Here is a 20764-nt window from a genome sequence, read left to right on the forward strand (position 1 = left end):
ATTCAGTGAGTAAAGATGTTTTAAACCTCTGAGTTTGTTTTAGTCTAAAATGGTAATCTAATAAAATACTTATCACAACTCATTTATAATTTTCAGGCTGTTATGTTTCTACTCTGTCTCAGTTCAACTTGTGAATAGTTCACAGTTCATAATGTGCTGCTTTTCCCCATTTTCAGTGTGATGACATGTTTATGGAGTAAAAACCACCAGCAACACAAAGATAAGTTTAATTTGAATTTATTACCTCCAATACATTGTTGTGTTGAGCAATGACAACTAGGCAGTTAAAAAAATACAGTACATTTAACTTAAACATTAAAGCATTATAAAGCATACCTATGGCATACAAGAATAACTTTCCTAAAATGTACATCTTTACAAAGTGTTTACAAATAAAACAAATAAAAAAGACAGAAAAGTGCAAAAAAGAGTCAATGACGACTGACCATCCCCACCAGTGAAAGAGGACAAAAATGTACAAAAAGAGAAAAAAAAAAATCATACTTCATATTCCTAACCTGTGTTTGATGCACGTTTCCTGATATGAACAGTAACTTTCCACGGGAATTGTGTGTGTGTGATTTGGAACTTGTAATTAAGCAGTGCGTGGTAGAAAGTTAAATACCCATTTCTGAAAATATTCACAGTATCCGATTCTAATTTTGAGTGCCCATAAATGACCATAAAACTATCTTTTTTAATAAATATATTTCACTTTAATTTACAACTTGTCTGTGGTTTGAAGTAATTGTGGTAAAGGGCGGTGACATCGTGATGCCACATTGAGTGACCTTTGTGAAGAAAAACAATTTTGAGGGGAGAGAAAACGATTGTGTTGCGTGAACCAGGCTGACGACTAGCTCACTGAGTGGATGCAGTATCAGTAGTGTGACAGTAGGGGGTGCCCCATAACGTAAACAAAGAGTTGACTACCCATTTGAAAAAAATACACCAAATACAGTACTGTAGTTTTTTTATTTTTGAACAAACACCCTTTTAATGTTCTCCTTCGTGGTCCTGCTTTAAAATAAATGTTAAAATAAGCATGATTTATAAAAAACAAACATCAACCATATGTTGAGACATGATGGCGCCCCCCAGTGACGATTAAACGTAAAAACATATCTGAATTGATTCAGAATAAATATGGAGTCCTACGATTTCTTATCGCTGATCTAAAATATCAACATCTCCTGATTTTAAAGCACGATACCCTATTGATGACACAGATAGGTAGAGTGAAATGAGCTCAAATAGATTTATTGATCTAAGGCTAGTTATACTTAACTTATTGGATCTTGTAATAGCCAACGTGTTTTCTTTACAGCTGCATCGATTTGTTGCTAAAAAGCTGTTAAACGTGACAAACTAGCCCGAGGAGCAAATGTGAATGTGTAAAGCAGCTTGTTCAGAACCGTTTGGTAGTGTAAGCACGTTCAAATTAAACACTAGGCGCCGCTGCGATTCATCTCTCCTCTACAGGTCGAACTAGTGCTAATAAAGGCAGTTAAAATAAACTTAAGAGTAAATTAAAAGATGTCAAAAATCTGACAAGGGACTCCTGACGCGGGGAGTCAAATATCCGCAGAAAACTAATTTCTGATGCTTCTACTCCTTTTGAGATGTTGGGCACAGTAAAGATCCAGTCTTCTACGTGTGGAAACAGATGTCCTGACTTACTGTATCTGTACAACAGTTTATTCCTGCAGAATATGACTCCAGTTTCCTCTTAGAGTCTCTAAAAACACCGTTGAACATTAAAAACCCATCCAGTCGTACTGGATACCTGTACAATCCCCTGGTTGTGTCTTTATAACTCATCACCACCAGATCACTGCTCTTTGAAAACATACAGGAGACGACTGTTTTAAGGTGGAAGTGCTAAGGCGCCTCGCATGCATGCTCTGATGTGGCATTAATGATGTCTTTTACTTTGAAGCCCTGTATGAGTATAGGTATTCACAGATGTTTGGTACAAACATGGATAAAATCGCTTCTTATCTAGACATTTGTTTCATTTTTTAAAGTGTATTTGTTTGTGACTATGATGTTAGATTACACAGGGCCTTCAATGCAAAGCAGCAGCGCCCCCTTTTAGTTTCTATATGCTGTATGTTGATATATAGATTTGGCTTTAGTAACTTTGTAGCTTCAGGCAAAACTACTGGAGCTCAGACAGCGAAACTTCTCCCTCAGAGACTGCACGATGTTGGGTTGGTTCTGCTGCGGCTCGCTCCACAGGTATTTCTCCAACTGCTCACGGTCCAGAGACCTCAGCAGGTCGCAGGAGCGCACCGGCGTGCACGGCAGACTCTGGGACTGCACGAGGCCACGATTCTGATTGGAGAGAGTGGCCGAGCTGCCGTTTCTCTGCGCCGACCTGTCGTGCTCCTGCTCGCTCTCGTCCTCCGATCGGATCTCCACGTAGTCATCGTCATCTTCCCCATTGTCCTTGAAGTTTGCCAGGTAGTTCTGGGTGGCGGTGAGTATGCTCAGCGCGGACGCCCGGTTCAAGACGACCACCTGTTGGCCGTCATGTAAGGTGAGATCCGACTGTCCCTGGGTGGACCACTCTGGGAGGCTGCTCTGGCGGCCAGCCCGGCCCAGACTCGGGCCATGGAGTCTGTCTGTGGATCGATCCACAGTGGGTCTGTTACATACGAGTCCAGACTGGTCGTTCTTCTCCTGCTCCTGGCTACTTAGTGAGCAGGCCGACTGACAGTGAGCAGGTGAGGAAGGCTTCGAAGAGGGTAAAGACGGTGCATTAAAGGACGGATGTCTCTTAATGGAACTGTACACGTGCTCCTCTTTCTCGCTCGGTGCCGACATGCACGAACTCCACCTCTGGGAAGGTGGGGTGGTTGGTGTGGGAGGGAAAGTCTTGAGGGAGGGGATGGAGCAGGCAGAGGTCAGTCTGCGCTGTGGGGTGGAAGAGGCTCGAGCGTCCCCCACGTCACCGACCGAGGAGACAAAGCTAGCCAGCTCTCCGTTGCTGTATGTGGAGTGGAGCCAGTCTGACTCCAGGGAGGTCTCAGGCATGGATGGGGAGGAGGACAGCCCTGGATGGGTGTGGTGAGCGGAGGTCTGACCAGAAGGACTTGGGGGATCCTTGAACATTACCTGGTCGTAGAGCTGCGAGTACTCTGCTATTCTTGCGCCTGAAAATAGAAAACAGAAAAAGTAAAAAGCTTAAGTGTGCTTTTCTTAAACCGGCAAGTTTAGTTTTTTTCCATTTGGGGGGAGCAGAAACAAGCTGGGAACACAACACTGACTTAGTAACACCTCAGCATATGGTTGCTTATTTACAAATCCAGCATCACACAGTCATAAATATTTGATTATAGCTTCTTTGAATATAAGAAATCCAGTTTTAGTCTAATAAGTGAAACCAAATAAACCAATTCAAATAACATACAGCCCTGATGCAACAATGTAATCTGCCAGTTCAGTATTTGCAGTGCCACTGATCTAATTATCAGGCATCAGGTAGATATGACTAATCCAGGTTAAATATAGTTCCTTTAGTGATTTAATTATAAAATGTGTTGATGTCTCTCCACATCTCCATAAAGATGGTGAAAACACTGAAGAATCTCAAATTAGCTCAGGCATAAAAAGACTCTCCATTTATAGTTACAAAGTAATGATAAGTTTAAAAAAGAATAATATCCAATAACTTCCCTGAAGTGTGGAAGTATAAAGATTGACAAAGATTTGGGGAAAGGAGAGCACTTCCATCATAGAGGGTTGGTCAGATCAATAAATCTGAGTTGTGACTAGTAATACTAGTTGTTTAAATTTACCTATGGCTGCGCCCCCTTGTTTCTTCTCCTCTAATATTGCTGCCAGGTCCTTCTGCTTCTTCTCAGCTCTGGACCGACCACAGGAGTCTCCAGGGTCCATGCTCCTCATGCGCAGCAGCTGATTGGCCTTCTTGATCTTCTGGCTGTACTGCCGTGCCATCAGGAACACCTTGTTCTTTGATTTATCCATCAGCTCCAAGGGGAAGTCAACGGACTCGCCCAGCAGGAGCGAGGAGGAGGCCAGGGGGTGGTCCAGACCCGTCAGCTCCCCTGGGAACAAACTGTGGAGGTCCTTGAGAGAGTTCTCCCTCTGAGGAGCGCTTCGCTGAGGGAGCTCCACCAGGTCGTCGTCCTCTAGGCGGAAGCTGCCGCTGCTGAGGCGAGCCAGTCGGTTACGGATGCTCTTCACCGAGCCTGGGGGGTGCTCTGGGGTCACAGGGAGGGGATCGGGACAAGGGCTGTGGTGTTCTTCTTCGGTGGTGCCTTCACTTTGAAGATCGGGAAGGTTGATGACTGGAATGGTGAATGATGGTGTGGAGGTGATGGGTGGGGGTTTAGACTGATGTGTGGGGGGACTCTTGGTTGGTGGGCTGGCTGCATGGGCACTAATTACAGGGGGGTTCTTTTTTGGGCTGTTTTTCACTGAAGGAGCTTTAGTGGGAGATTCGCTGGAGCTAACGGGGAAGGCAGCAGGAAGCCGATCAGCTTTCTTTTCATTGTTCTTGATGTAGTTCTCTAAGTCGTTCCAGATCTCGTCGACCCGCTCTGACATCTTATCCCCTTTCTGTGATCGCTGGGAGAAGGTCTCAGACGCAGACGAGGAGGAATAATCTGGCTCGGAAGAATACGGAACAGGATGGGAGGCGTCTGGTCCTTCATCCTCTCCAAAGTGGAGGCTCTCCTCGGATACAAACCCTCCGAGACTTTCCGTCAGGTCCTGTTCAGAGGCCAGAAGACTTTCCCTCTCCTGTTGGAGTTTATTGCCTTCATTCATTCCTCTTAGCTCAGATGACGGCGGTTCCCTGAAACAGATGGTGTCGTAGATGTTCTCCTCCACTATCTTGAGCTCACATGTCCCTAACGGCCTCCCCTCCTGCGCTGAGGACCGGTTGCTCTCTGAAGAACTGTCTGGTTCAATCACAGGCGCTGTGGTCCCTGAAACGTCATTTACTGGCCTCGCTGCCGGGCCCTGGGGACTCTTTGCATCTGTGGACGTCTCCTTCCATGACTGACTTTCCTCTGGGTCTCTCCTGACCAGGCCCATGCTCTTCAAATCCTCGTAGCTGATGTTGTCATAGACATTTTCAATATCGTCTATTGTCAGCTGCTCGGCTGAGGATGATCCAGAGATATCATTGCTTGACGATTCAGTGTGGATAACTTCCAAGTTGCTGTGACCGGCCTGGTCGTCATCAGGGCTCTGTCGAGCTTCCGTAGCCTTCTCCCCCGCACTGCTCGCCCTCCGCAGGACTCTGCTCCCATTGGGCGGAGGGTCAACGTGGACCGCGGGCACCTGTTCGACGTGCCAGCTGCAGGGACGAGCTGTCCTGGGCGACGAGGTGGCGTCTGTCCTCTCCGAGGGCGCCTCCGGTTCTGGTGCACTGGGCTCGGTGGGAACAAACATTTGGTAAATGTCCTCATCCTCATCATCAGGCTGCATGGTTCTCTGGCGGGTGGGGAACATGGCCCGACGAGCCCGGTGGTCTGCCCAGATGTTCCTCACTGAGTTATCACTTTCTGTGACTACGACAGAGGGAATAGGGGAGTCCGGAGGTTCCTCTGTGACCCGAGGCGTCCTGAGGAGAGGCGGGTGGTGACTCCCCTCCCTCACCAGTGTTTCTCTTGCTCTCTGAAGGACAGAAGACACAAGTTGTTGTAAATGAGGTTGAGGAATTTAAAAATCATCCAGATGGCAGTAGTTTAATTTACCATGGTTTATTTGTGGTTAATACCTGTAAGTCTGAAGGGCTCATGTTGAAGGTTTTCCACTGTTCTATACTGTCGACAGATGCCTGAGGGTTCAGCCTCTTCCTGCTGCTTTTGCCGGGGACTCTCAGCCTCTTTCCACCTCCCTGAATGCAGTTTCACCATTAACAACATGTTTGAAGGTGGAAACGTACAAATTGATGCACAAATGTAATGAATATAATTCGTTTTTTTGCAACTTTGAACTCACCAGACCACTGTCGTCCTCGTCGTCAGCGTCCTGCAGATGTGGCTCCTCCCCTTCCTCTCGGTCACTGTGTTCGTAGTGATCGCCGGGATCCAGAGATTCTTGCGATTGGTTGATGAGGCTGCGGCTGCGACCGATTGTGCCCAGAGCCAGCTGGGACACCGGAGAGAGCAGGGTGGCACCCAGACTGGTTCTCTGAAGAGGAGACCAGTCACAGGAGTTTGGATGAATCATTTCCATGAGCACGATTGTTTGTATTCACGCTCCTTAAACCTTAAAATGTTCATCATCTCCAGTTGTCACTCACCTTTTCGCCGTCTGTGTTTGCAGCGTTCTGCTTGGCATTCTTCAGTAATTTGGACAGAGGTTCTGGAAACAGACAAATACATTTAAAGTGAATTCTTACAGTTGAATAATGCAAAGTGTGTGCTTCCTAAAATTCTGTAAAGTTCTCACCTTTCCTGCGTCCTCTTCGGGGAGTGAGACCCTCCTTGGTTTGAGGGGAATCCTTCTTGTCACCATCAGGGCTGTAATGAAACCCGGGATGATCTGGAGAGAAGAAGGAAAAGATGTCACACAAATAGTAAATAATGTTGTATTCAAATATTATAGAATGTGTTTTATAAACATAAATTTAATTAACTGGCACTTACGCATTGCATCCATTTCCAAAATGGCTTGCTTGGCCTAGAATAGAAGATTTAAATGAGGTTGAGTTCAACAGGTTAAATTAGGGACAAACATATGGTCTGACACTAGGTGGCGCCACAACACCGATTTAAACGTTTCTCAGTGACCTTCAGCATGAGAAAGAAATCTTAGTTTCCACTTGCACATGTTCACAGACAGATGAGATATGTGATTGTGTTTGAGTGAAAGAAATCAGAGCACATTAAAAGAGAAGTGAAGAAAAAGCAGAGGTTAGAAAAGATGGAAAAGGGAGAAGTGGGCAAGAGGGAGTGACGTTTTCAACACATCCCACTCAAAGTCTGTTTACGCCATCAGCGAGCAAAGAGAGAGCTGTCAGGAGACGAGGTGATTCGTACCTTCGCAGGGATTTTGGCAGGGTGGTTTTCAAGTATGAGTCTCTTCAGGTGTAAGATCCACATGCGCTTGTCTTGTTGAGATTTGGCCTGAGGGCGTCAAACATCACAGGGAAGATAATATCAGACATGCACTTTAAAAAGCAGGTGAGAGAGGGTTGGGATAAGCCCTTCAAATTTTTGGAACAGCTCTTTCTTGCATCACACACACATTATCTTTTCTTTTTCAACGCTTGGCAACAACAATGGCCACCATTAGCCTCTGAACACTCGACGTGTCTGAGCAGCTCGGCGACGTTGAGCCTGGACTCTCGATAAAATAATCAACCTGCAAATTACACACTTTCTGACCGCACTCTTGCACAAAGCCGCTGGTGGCTACAGTTTTAAACGTGTAATTACGCTCACAAAAGCTGCTCTCAGACATGCACTTGAACTCCAGATAATCTCCTGACATTCTACGGAGCGGCTTGATGTGTGAATGCAAATGTGCGAGTGAGTTTCCCAGGTCAGCCCCCTTGGGAAAACTCTGAAAACTGTCCGAATGAGCCGATGAGAGAAAGAGTAGTAGATCCTCTGCAGGATTCTTTCTCTGGAGAAATTCTGCGGACATTATCTGGAGTTCATGCCTGAAAACGGCTAAAGTGTTCGACTTTTTCTGTGATGAATGTGTTTTCCTACCTGGACTGTATGCTGCAGTTTGGGATTCTTGTAGTGGAACACACTGAAACTCAGTGGTTCTTTTGGAATGATTTCCACCAGCATCAGGTTGCAACACTGCAAAGCACAAATGGGACGTCACGTAAAAAATACTGTCGCTGAGCACGGACGTTCGTGTGTTTAGCGTCTCTTTGGGACATGTAGTGCCTCGAGCATCATGACTGACCAGGATGTGAGCCTTGTACGTAAAGCTTTCTTCTCGCTTCTTGGTGATCAGCAGCAGCTTGTCGAACAGGAAGAGCGTTCTCTCGTTCTTGGCTCGCTGCAGACGAAATGTTCCTTCGAGAACCAGCTCTCCGTAGCCGATCAGATCGGGGCCCTTCCAGTTGGTCAGCTGGCTCTGGATTTCCTGTGGCGGGCACACAGAGTTAAATAATTATGGAAAAGCAATTGCACAATAGCTGTAAAGAGTGGGAGAGTAAAAAATATCTTGAGTCAGAAAAATAAATGTTTGACCTACAGTACATAAAAAGTAAGCTTAAGGGATTTGGTGCAGGAAAAGATGAGATATTGAAAGAAAAATATGCAGAAAATTTGTGTCCAAGTGTGTTAAGATTTGTAAATAAATCATAAATTAATATAATAATAAAATAAATCACAGAAAAGCCATAATAAAAAGGTATTTTTTGAGAAAGTAAGACGGGAGAAATAGAAACAAACTTAAATAGAAAAACAAGTAAAATAACAATAAAGACTTGAAAGTTTCTATCAATATCTATCATTTCTATCTAGACACTGAACCCTACCACGCACAAATTCCTGCATTCATCCGAGCATTCTGGCTCCCAGCTGATAAAAGAAACAAGCTTCCCTTTTATGTGCCCCCCCCTTATGCAAGGCCATCATCAGCCCAGTGGAAAACGCAGTGACTTGCGTAAGACGTGGGGAGGATCAGAGCTTTGGCCGATTCAAACCCAGAGATCACATAACTGCCCCGTGCAACAATAAAAGAAATGGCTCCTGGAAAAAAATCGGAAAACTCCTGTGTCTGTTTCAGCCATATAGGAATAAAGAGAGACAAGGCAAGCGTGCGGTTTTGTCCTGTGTGTACGTGTTTGTCGTACCTGCAACCTGACGCCGTGCTCGTGCTTCCTCTTCATGTCGTTGATGTGCCAGGCCACTCGCTGCATGGTGTCAATGGCTTCCTGCACAACCTCGTAGGTCTCTGTGTCCTTCTCCATGTGGTTGGCTATCTCCTGCACAGACAACACACACACATCGCTGGGAGTTAGCACTTTGACACGTGCACGTATGCTCACACATGAACACTTGCAGTACATACACCAATGTGTGTGTTTTTCTGCACGGAGAAACAATAATGCATGCACCGTAATGCAAGCACATACACCGGAACATACTGAGAGCACCATATGTCGAAACATTTGGCCTCTCCAGTGGAGCCGAGTTGGAGAGTCACAAAGCCATTTGCATTATAATACATAAAAACATTAGTGTCCTCTCTGTGCACTTGCAAGTGGGTGCCTGCACTTGCATTTCTGCGGGTTATGAGTAATTGTTTTTGTGATACTGTGTGTTTTTGGAGAGAGAGAGACGGAGACTGGAGACTGGAGACAGAGACAACAGACTGACATACGTGCAGCAGTAGGTGGTACTTGAGGATCCTCTGCACTGGCTTGAGCAGGTAGGAGCCCAGGGGCAAGGAGTGCCGCAGAGATTCCTGGCGCTCGCGGAGAAACTTGGCCAACGCCTTGTTCCTCATGCACTCGGTGAGCACAGCCACCGACCTGTGGAGGCAGAACACGGCGAATGAGATGTCAGCGAGGGGAAGTAAACTGTAATTTGACAACAAAGACTAATGAGACTTTTAATGTATATTCTCACAGACAATAACAAAAGGGGAAACTTTAACTATAAAACATAAAAGGGAATAGCAAGCTGTGATGGGGATTATACACAGGGCTGCCAGTTTATTGAGCTCACCTTGTAAAGCTAATGCAGTCTGATGATTATTAAAATATTATTCATTTGACTATTTGTATTCTAACTATATGGCAAATGTATGCAAAAATAATGCATAAAGAATATTTGAAGTCAGTGTGCATCTTGTACATTAACTGTGCCTGTGCACATTAACTGTATACTTTCAGACATGCATGCAAAATCATCAAATGACTATGCACTGTGATGACCTGTGATACGCTGTGTGTATAGTTAATAAGACAAACACTTAATTCTACAGTTTGAATGAGCAATTTGGTATTTACAGTATGATTCCACTGACAGTCAATAAATAATATTATTAAGTAATTGATCATCAAGTCTCTTTTTAGCCTTTAGACAGCAACATTTCATTTTTGGTGCTAAAACCATGACTTTAACAACTTCTAATGAACCACATTTACAAATGCGTGTTCTGACCTATTGGTGAAGAAAGAGGCTTTTTCACTGACAAACGGAGGCTGTGTGTGTGTGTGTGTGTGTGTGTGTGTGTGTGTGTGTGTGTGTGTGTGTGAACGTATGCAGAGCGGAAAAAAGACGAGAAAGAAAGTTTTGAGTCGCCCAAAAACGTTCGCTCTCTTCTGTGTGTGTGTGTGTAAGTTTGTGTGTGTGCGCGCATGCATGTGCATGTCTGCATGTCTGAATTCCAGTGCAGCTCCACACAGGCCTCACATTGTTCTGGAGGAAACCTGACCTTCGAGCTCAGCATGACCATGATACATCTGCAGCCTCTGCCAGCGTTGGTGTGCAGAGTGTCTCCCTATGGTTGTGTGTGTGTGTCGTGTGTGACCTTGGTTGGGGTCACCAGCTGTGGTGTGGATGTGGGCGAGGGTCTATCTCAAACAGCTGACAATGGCCTCCTCACACACAGGCGCGTGCACACGCACACAATCAGCATTCGCCATTAGTCATCATTAACTTGTAAATAGTTCCCCCACGTGCGTTTCTTATCGCGGTTCTTATCTTATGCACGGTTGAAGACAAATGGAAGCCAGAGGAGAGGGTGTGTTTGTTAGGTGCTGTATATCTTGGCATGAAGAATAGCCTCAAGTTTCAGCCTTTTTAAAAATCATACACAATAGACACACTGACAGAAAAAAACAAACTCTTCATTATTCCTCCTCAGCCGTTCATTCAGGTGTCCCACAGGGCCGCGCTCACACAAAGCAGAATAAAACATTAACAGGTTTAGCTATGATAAGGTGACATCTTTAACAGCCCCATCTGTCAGTGCGTGAGCCGTAACTCTGTCAATAGGCCGCACATAAAGGAATGGCATGGGGGTGGGGGAAGGAGCATGGAGGAGGAGAGACCCTGCGGCACAACAGCCAGTAGACACTTTGACTCCTGCCGAGCTGCCGACTATAGAGCGCGTCAGTCTGTCAGTGAGGGAAGAAAGGTAACGCATTGATCGACACGCACAATGAGGCCATGTGAGACGCTGGGAAGACGAGTGCGAGGAGGTGAGATCAGGACGGAACAATGGCGACGAGAAGCTGGGTTTTGTACAGAGGACTGAATAAACACCGTCTCTCACTCACACTCACACACACACACACTTTTACCGCTGTCTTACCGTGGATAGTTGGTGCAGTACTGGGTGTAAATGTGGAATTCTTCACTCTGCAAAAAAAACACAAGGAGAAGTAGTGAGTTCAAGTACTTCTGTATCAGGAAGAAGAAATACAAGACACAGTAATGTCACGTGATAATTGTCGGCTTCTGTGTGTGTTACTGGAAAAATGTCTAAAACTTTTAAAACACACTCGGCAAGACAAAGTACAGCTGAGGCTAATCACGATGCCATTTTTCTTTTCGGGACCAAACTTATGGACTGACCGATCAACAGATGTTAGCATTTTTCAAGCCCTGTTGCTCACATGACTAAAAAAAGCACTTTGACTTTTTAATTTGGTCCATGTCCCATCGACTTACATGGAGGAGGCAGGGTTTATGGCTTATACTGCAGCCAGCCTCTAGGTGGCGATCAGGACACTTTGGCTTCACTTTCAGGGAGCAGTCATGTCGTCCATCTTTATATACAGACTATGTATTGTGTAAAAATCGGACTGACTCTATACAGTGGTAGAAATGCAGTTTAATTTCAGACTGAGATCAAAGTCTGTTTCCCCGTTACAAAAACAACATATACAACCACTGGTTCAGTCCTTTAAAAGGTCAAGATTTATCACCATTGTTTTCATTGTTCATTACCATGCATCTGCAGTGGTTTGGTGCAGTGGTTTGATGACTGGGTTCATGTTTACTGCTCTGCACGCTGCCCACAGACGAGGCTGCTCTCTCCCTTCACTGCTTCTAATTGAGAATCAACAGTGTAGCTTATGATCAGGCTGCATCCTGGCCTTTAAGTCGGTTGATCCCAGCAGCTCCCAGTGCTCGGATTAAATGTCCCCCTCATTCCCGCCCCTTTGATTGAGATTCTTCCCACCTTGCCGGCCTCACATGAAACCACATCAGACGCAGCTTGACTTATCAAAGCTGGAATGAAGTTCTTCCTCTCCGCTCAAAAAATTCTCTATATCATCCACCGTGTTCCTTGATTTCTACAACACACTCTTCTCTTCCATTGTCGTCCCTCCTCCCTCATTCTCGAAAGCTTTTCTCTTCATCCCTCTTTCACATGTCGCTCTCTTGGAGGCCTCAAGATGAACCCCCCCCCCTCAAGGTTGCATAACGTGAAAATCTAATTGAACTCTATTTGTGTCCATAAACACTGAGGTGGGGGTCGCAGGATATTGTGGACATTCATACACGTGTGCCGACATGTGAACGCACTGTATGCATCGAGTGGATGTATGTGAATGTTATGGTACTACGATAAATATACATCCCTATTCATGCTGAAGAAAACATTCAACCTATGTATATGCAAACAGACTATATGTAGACACACACACACACACTAATATACACACAGACACACACACACACAGACAGAAAAACTCATGCTATGTTTGCCTGAGGTGCTCCGTGAGAACCGTCCTAAATTGAAGAGCAGTGCTCTCCTCCTCGTCTCCAGAAGTCTGCCGCCACAAAACCAGGCCTAAACACAACCAGATGTGCCACCATCGATTTCTGATGACACACACCAACACACGCTCCTAATGCACACTCTTAATATCCCTCTGCACTGCGAACGCAAGACCGCAAAACACATAACTGCCTCCGTGGAAGACAAATTTGTGCAGAGCTTGCATGCGTGCACACGCCGACAGGCAACCGCACGTCTGCACCCACTCTTTGAACCTAACCAGGAAACTAACAGACCCTGAAATAACTAATCTATAATATACTTCCCTCGTAGAAATATATACAAGCTATGTTAAATCATATAATCATCATATCCAAATGCTGCATGTGAGAGTTCTGAACTGTGCACATGACGGAAATCTAAAATATCATGATACAAATTACATGGAGAGATTTCTACTTTCTTGGAGCTGTGGCCACTAATCACAACACAGTACAAGGAGAAAAAAGGTCAAGTCGCAGCAGCACCCACTCATCATTTTAACGATGAAGTAATAAAGCAGCAGGTTACGGTGTTGCAGCGTCGAGACCGGACTGGTCACAGTGAGTCATCGGGCAGGCACCGAACCCTAAAGATCACCAGGGGCGAAATAATAAGAGATCTTGTTTTAATTGTGCTCTCTCTGCTTCAGTCAGCGTGTAGCAACCCATAAAACCTTGTAAAGGCTTACTCAACACATAGCGCTGAGAGGATTCAGTCAAACAGAGGGGAACATGAGGATAGATAGCCAATTATCTGAGAGGGGGGCCGAGATTTATAACTACATCTGTCTGTTCTTCAAAGAGGGCAGGGTGGGGACACTGGGCCACACTGATTAGAAACGTATCAGCTGTGTGTGTGTGACCATTTCACAGCAGTGAAACAGTGAAAGAAAGATTTGTGGTTTTCTGGGTCTTAGCAACAATGACTAACCTTCACTAACACGTCTCTTACCAGAAGTCAGCTTCATAAAGCCACACACACACACACACACACACACACACACACACACACACACACACACACACACACACACACACACACACACACACACACACACACACACACACACACACACACACACACACACACACACACACTTTCCTCTCTGCTTTCCTCTGTAGCTCTTCCCTGGTTCTATCCATCCGCTGTCAATGAGGAGCATTGAACTGGGACTTGAGGTCCTTTCAAAACATTGCACTCAGATTGTATTTAATGTAAATAAATCCCATTGTTTTTAAGGTGTTCTGTCATTGATTCCAGTAAGTTGTGGTCAGTGATTTGAGGGTTGTACGCCCCCTAGGGTCGCCAAACGGTGGAGCGTAACACAGACATTATCTGTTGACATTTTATTTTGTGCTAACTGCTCCGTTAATCAGTCAGTTACAGGACGTCAGCATCCAGGCTTGTTTATGGATCCCAGTTAATTATGCCGAGTGGAGCTGTGGGCCGCTATAAAACGGGTTTGTCAACAACAGCAGCTGCTGCATTTAGGGAGTCTGTGACTGTGACTTGTTTTTTTATATACATGGTCAGACAGTTGCTCTGTGGTATTGGGTGTAATTGCAGTGGGGGTAGGGAGGGAATGTAAACTGTTTTAGAGGAAGTGCTGGAATGCAGTGTATTTATCATGGGACATAATAATTTTATGAGGCATGGATGGGTGAGGAGTCGGGCTGGAAGAAAGGTTAGAACACACACACACACACACACACACACACACACAGAGGGAGCAGTGATACGTCGTTCAGCAGAGTTGCTGAGTCCAGCTTTTCTTGATGAAGTGCAGCTATTACCGGCCTCCAGTAAAAAAAAGAAGAAAAAAAACTGATTACATATTTGGGGCGGTCTTTAAAATTCCTCTGGAGTTGTCCTTCCTCTTGCACTTAACACGGACATTCCCGACACTAAAGTGATGCTACTGGCTACGATAAACTTCACTGACTGTATGCAACGTCTGCATCGGACTTTTGGGAACTGGTCTCTTAAAATAACCTGTTTCTCATTTTCTGTTAGTGCGTGTGTGCGTGTGTGCGTGTCTGCCAGCTGTTTGGACAGGTTTCAACAAGCAACGGAAAGGAGTTGGCATGTGGACACAGAGACAGACAGTAGTACAGAGGAAATACTCAGAACGGTTAAAAATCCTCCATTACAAGTAAAGTTCTGCTTTCAAAATCCCACTTGAATAAAGTTTCAAAAGAACTCAATCTGTAATAAATCACATTATAACCAAGGCACAATAGTGATAGTGTGGAGTTCTCATGTGCTCCCCAGGTCTGCGTGGGTTTTATCCAGCTTCCTCCCACAGTCCACAGACACTCAGTTTGGGGTTCGGTTGATTGGAGACTAAACTGACCAGAGGTGTAAATGTGAGCATGAATGGTTATTTGTGTGTTGGCCCTGCAATACGTTAGCATCCTGTCCAGGGGTGCACCGTGCCTCCCACCCAACATCAACTGGGATTGGCTCCAGCTTCCCCCCCCCGAAGGATATGGATAATGAGTGGTATAGATAATGGATGGATGGATAATATATTTGATTTTTAATAGAAATGCTTCAAGGTGTAAGAAGCAGTTTTTTTATTATATTTGGTAGAGGAGAAGCTAGTTTTAAATATTAGATACAAACAAAGGTAATGTACATTTGTAGATCTGAATCAAGGGGTTGTAAAATGATTCATGTGGAAAAAAAGAAGAAAAAAATCTCTCTGATAAGACTCAAGTAAACTGATACTGTACATGTACTTCAGTTTCAGTATGTGTCACATTGTGAGTGTGTGTCATCAGTTACTTTCCATCAGTGGAGTCAAAGAGTTGGAGGAGGCGTTGGACATTTTTACCTTGGATACGAAGCACTCTGCGATGGCCACTGGGTCGGCGTTACACTTCTCCAGATCATGAAGAAGGTCCCTGAAATCAAAGGAAATCAGAGAGATCAGACTTTGATGTGAACCCACAAATTTCTTCTTCTTTTAACAGTAAACAGATTGCGTTTCTCCTCTTCCCACCATTCTTTGTTCACAACAATCACAGCGAATTTGAGGAGAAAGAGTCACGCTGGGTGCGCAAATGAGGCCTCAGGGCGCTCGGCTCTGAACAAACGAGAAACTTCCATGAATTCAAACGGGTGCTCCTGTATGTAGCTGTGTGTGTGTGTGTGTGTGGAACACAACTGCTGGAGTGATTGTTTCCTGGCTGAAGCATGAGGTCACTGTCACCGCTTTAAACTGCTTTTACATGCTTCCTTTTACTGGCCAGGTTTTCTGCCACACAGCAGCTGAGAAATGAATAGGTGGGAGACAAGAGTGTGACGCCAGACCACCAGGGCTGATGCTCAGCTAGCCATCTCGTCTGGATACAGCAGACAGACACACACACTTCAGAACGGTGCCGGAGGAGACAAATATGCAGACGGGGACTGATTATACACACACACACACACACACACACACACACACACACACACACACACACACACACACACACACACACACACACACACACACACACACACACACACAACGCCCTTCCAAGAAATCAACAGGTGCCTCAGCCCAGTTTCACTATTAACAGGTCATTGTTTGTTGAGCCTGGGAGAGACGAGAGTCTGTCGGTGTATTAATATGTCGTCAGACATTTTGGGGCCAAGTCCAAGTCAAGTTTGAAGCTAGATTATATTTCACTGTAACCTAATGATTTGCTTATGGCTTTGAAAGATTGTGAATGGGACTCACCCAAGACTTTAAAATAGCTGTCACAAGGCGTTGTAGTTCAATAAGATAATTCATACAACTCACTTAACACCAGAGACAGCACAGGATTAACAGTAGTTTACGGGTGTAGAAAAAAACTTGACAATTACTTGGGATTTGTCAACAACCACTTACATCATAGGTGTTAATATTTCTTGTTTAAACTTATTCTCCTTGGGGACACGTCAGTATTAGCCTCAGAATATAAAGGCATGAGACACCATATATATTAAAATATTGATGAACAAGAATCAGCTCTAACATGATCTGTGAAAAAAATATATTCAGGTTGAAAGCAAAATCATCCTTTTCTAAAAAATACTGGAATGACTTGACTTGAATGACCTATTTTGTCACATCACCGTCTTTGTCTGAGGTAACTTAGGCTTCACAGGTAAAGTCTGAGGTCTCATATTTGTGACTTAGGTCTGTAGTGAACTGCCACTGTCTCCATGTTGTACCTGTTGAAGTGGTAGATGTCCTGGATGTTGCCGAATAGTGAACCTTTGTCCTCGGAGCTCAGGGCCAGTCGAGACTGGTTACTGATACACTCCAGGTAGTCCTGCACAGGAGGAGAGAGAGAGAGAGAGAAGTCATGTTAGAGCTGGACGGCTGTAGACGTCTGTCTATTCTCAGATAATCAAACTAAAAACCCACACAGCATGTAGTTGTACATTCTACTGTTTAATCCACAACGTTCACCTACAACTAGAACTGCAGACCGAAAGGAATTTCCACTGTAGAAACAGAAACAGACCTTTTATTATCGTTCTTGCATGTGCTCCAGTTCCACATATACAACGTGAACAAACTTGCTGTATTATTTTTGGGGACTCCTCATTAATACATTTTATTTATTTATTTATAAACTAGAGTCATTGAGTTCATGCCACTATAATACCCCCCTGCACTTTGTTTCTGTTCTACTGAAGGGGAAAATATCATCATCATCATCATTTTTATTTAAATGTTTTTCTTTAATTTTCCTGTGCACACATAATTATATGACTCATCATTCGTCATGGCCTCCTCTGTTCTTTAAGTTGTAATAGCCAGCAACACCAATTAAAACACCCATGGTATACATCATTTTTCATTTCATGTAAATTCTCTAATTTGATTTGAAGTGGTATAATTAGACGTTAAGTTATGTTATTGCGCTGCTTGATCCCCTGTGGCTCTGTTTTGTGTAAACATCCTGATCGGGGAGATAAGGCTGATCATCAGGTTTGAGCCCCACCACAGTCACTCCGATGCTGCAGGAAACACAGGTTCAACATGTTGGAAAACAGGTATAAATCTGCTCAGGCTGATTTAACACCAACGTCTCTTATCACTGGCTCCATCACTGCCGTCAGCGCTGTAACGACTCGGCTCTCAGTCTGCCCCGCAGACAGAAAGTGAGAGGCGGGGGGGGAAAAACACACACCAGTCACCGTTTCTCTTCTGCAAGCCTGTAGCTGGTTTCTGTTGCATTAAATCCCTCACATTAATTTGTCATTACGTTCTTGTGTATGTTGTTTACACTGTGTAATCACAACCATGAGTCGATACAAAAATCTGAACCCGGATCAGGAAACACACAGGAGCCGTGAGAGTCGCTGTGTCTGTCTCTCTGAAGCGCCTCTTGCTCGTCTGTCTCTCTGACAAATGAGCTCTGATAATATCTTTTCCTGCAGGCTGCTGAAAGATGGGAGTCAAACCCGAAACACAACTACACCTGAAGAACACATAACACACAGGTGCACACGCACACGCACACACACACACACACACACACACACACACACACAGGGACAGTCAGTAGGAGTAAGTATCGACCACAGTCTGTAACTGGGCAGGACACACACCCACTGATTACAGCACACACACACTTCCCTGATCACCTGCTTTTATCTGTTGAATTTACAGCCTGCTGCTGTGCTTTAATCTTCTATGTTAATGTTATAACAGCAGCAGTCCTACAGAGAAGGGATTTTAAAAAAGAGTCTCAGCCAAAACAACATGATTCAAACCTAAAGTGAAAGTCATTTGAATGTTTATTGGTTTGAAGGTGATGAAAGAGCCCGTGGTTTCTGTTGGGAGGATTTGATGGTTAGAGGTCACGTCAGGAGGTCATGTTTGGATTTTGTTGACTATCGAAGGTAATGTGTAAGGTGATGCTTTATTAGCCACGGGTCACGGATCTGACCTGGCCTGACCCGTTCACTCAACACCCTCAGTCAAAGCCTGGCTGATTCTTAACAATGGGCAGCACACACACTCATACACACACACACACACACACACAAACACACACAAACACACACCTTAAGGAACACTCCCCGCTAAGCATCAGACATAACATGTACAAACTTGATACTTTCTCCTGTTAACTATTAACCACCTCAAGTACACACTTCTTTCCTCTGCACCAATCACATCCCTTCACAGTCGGAAGTCATTCCTCAAAGTAATGTCGAGTGGCGACGTTCAAATCTCATTCATTTAAACAATTTGTCACTTTTCATTTGAAATGCCCAGTCAACTACAAATGGCCTGGCAGTGGGAAATCAAATCAAAGCTTTGTTTTGGGAACGTGAAGTGGCAGAGCGAGCCCGACACGCTGCATCATACAAAAGAAAAACACATTCAAATACATTAAACAAAACCAAATGGGGGAAAAAATTTCGCCAATTTGACAACACATGCACTTTTCGGAAAAAACACTCAGGACACAACCAGATGCATAAACTTCTGCACAACACAAAAGAAATGACTTGCAGACATTTCCAGGGAAACAAAGCTTGACAAGCTTGTTTATCACTTTTTAGTGTCTCCAGGAAACGTATTGTTTTCTAAATCATTTTTATTGAGCTGTGTGAGAAGACTCGACGGTGGACTTCTTTTGTTCTGGCAGCACGTTTGTGCATTTGGTTGTGTTGTCCAGTCTTGCAGAACTTTTTTGGAGGCATATTAGGGTTTCTGTTTTTGCAGCAGTGTTTGGTGTGTTGACAAATCCTTTTTCATTTCTCTTCTTTTCTTTGGCTGCATGGTTTTCAGGGCCACCATAGACATGAATTAATTCCTGGACCAACTGACAGACCGCTCAGTACTTTCACTTGTACTGTAACTGATCTAAATGAAAACATACGGTTCACACACAAGCTCGCACAGTGTGTGTGTGTGTGTGTGTGTGTGTGTGTGTGTGTGTGTGTGTGTGTGTGTGTGTAGACTACCACACCACTGCTGACTGATGGGACACAGGTGAGCCCAAGGGAGTCTGGGTAAATATTTGTGTTTGAGGCTTTACCCCACCCTCTTCCCCTGCAGGAAGCAGCACGGGCAGAGGGATTATGGGATGATACTGCGGGACCAGCTCACACAGGACAGTGCTGATAATAGATGGGTTGATGCTGTCCAGTGGTCTTCTCTTCCCGATAAGTAAACCATCATGTTAAAAGCTCTATTCACACAGACGCAGCCATCGCAATCCATCTTCTGTGCACCCACTGGAACCGGCATTAAAAAGGGTGAAGAAAGGCAAAATGCATGCGTCCCATCCAAAGTGCTGGTGAAGAATTAGCCGTGCTGCCGTCTGAGTGTGGTGGGCCAGGGCTGGGTGGTCTGACGCACTAATGGAGATAGGTGATGTGCAGAAGAGCGGCAGTGGAGGGTTATTAAGTGCTGCTCCTAAGCTCTGTTCAGTGTTTTCCTAACCTACTTTGGACAGTGTTATCTCAGACCTAAATCCCTTCCTACCTTCCTCTCTGTCTCCCCCCTTTTCCTCACCTCCTGAAGGGAGGAGGAAGGGAAGGAGGAGCAGGAGAGGGTGGGACATCGATCAGGGGTGACAGGCCAAAGCCACAACATCTAAAACCGCACTCCCTCTACTTATCCTGTCTCTCGGGAATATGAATATCCTGCTTTCTTTTTCCCCTCGTATGAACCTTTTCAACCCTATACAACAAACGCACACACGCACACGCACACACACACACACACACACACACACACACGACCCTTGACCCAGGAGCGCAGAGTTGGGAAGGAAAGATGTGGAAAAATGTGGACGAGCCTCCGACACATGCATCTTACACCACAAACAACTCAAATTTAGCTGCAGGACACAAATGCAAAACACATGTCACATGTGTGTTGCACATATTCGAGCATGCACAATATCATTTTTTATGTTCCACAGAACCATAAAGAGCTGAACGGAGAAAGAAAAGAAGAAGAAGAAGAGTAAAAGGAGAGCAACCTTTGGTACAAACCACTGCACCCAAGCTTAAACAAAGCCTC

General features: G+C 44.8%; 1 protein-coding gene across 1 annotated transcript in view; it reads right to left on the reverse strand.

The window, feature by feature from the left end:
* Positions 1 to 221: 221 nt before the first annotated feature.
* The window catches only part of LOC118099333 (pleckstrin homology domain-containing family G member 1), a 33244-nt gene continuing 12701 nt past the window's right edge, over positions 222 to 20764 (reverse strand). Inside the window, exons 3-17 of the mRNA XM_035143830.2 lie at positions 16942 to 17042; positions 15569 to 15638; positions 11275 to 11321; positions 9334 to 9484; positions 8804 to 8935; positions 7906 to 8088; positions 7701 to 7796; positions 7023 to 7109; positions 6630 to 6663; positions 6433 to 6525; positions 6284 to 6345; positions 5980 to 6171; positions 5756 to 5875; positions 3804 to 5652; positions 222 to 3158 (exon numbers count right to left, since the gene is read on the reverse strand). Of these exons, the coding sequence (XP_034999721.1) occupies positions 2152 to 3158; positions 3804 to 5652; positions 5756 to 5875; positions 5980 to 6171; positions 6284 to 6345; positions 6433 to 6525; positions 6630 to 6663; positions 7023 to 7109; positions 7701 to 7796; positions 7906 to 8088; positions 8804 to 8935; positions 9334 to 9484; positions 11275 to 11321; positions 15569 to 15638; positions 16942 to 17042 (4224 nt within the window). The 3' untranslated portion in view covers positions 222 to 2151. The remainder of the gene's footprint in view (positions 3159 to 3803; positions 5653 to 5755; positions 5876 to 5979; positions 6172 to 6283; positions 6346 to 6432; positions 6526 to 6629; positions 6664 to 7022; positions 7110 to 7700; positions 7797 to 7905; positions 8089 to 8803; positions 8936 to 9333; positions 9485 to 11274; positions 11322 to 15568; positions 15639 to 16941; positions 17043 to 20764) is intronic.

This window comes from Hippoglossus stenolepis, chromosome 20 (genome assembly GCF_022539355.2).
Source record: "Hippoglossus stenolepis isolate QCI-W04-F060 chromosome 20, HSTE1.2, whole genome shotgun sequence".
Lineage (NCBI taxonomy): Eukaryota > Metazoa > Chordata > Actinopteri > Pleuronectiformes > Pleuronectidae > Hippoglossus > Hippoglossus stenolepis.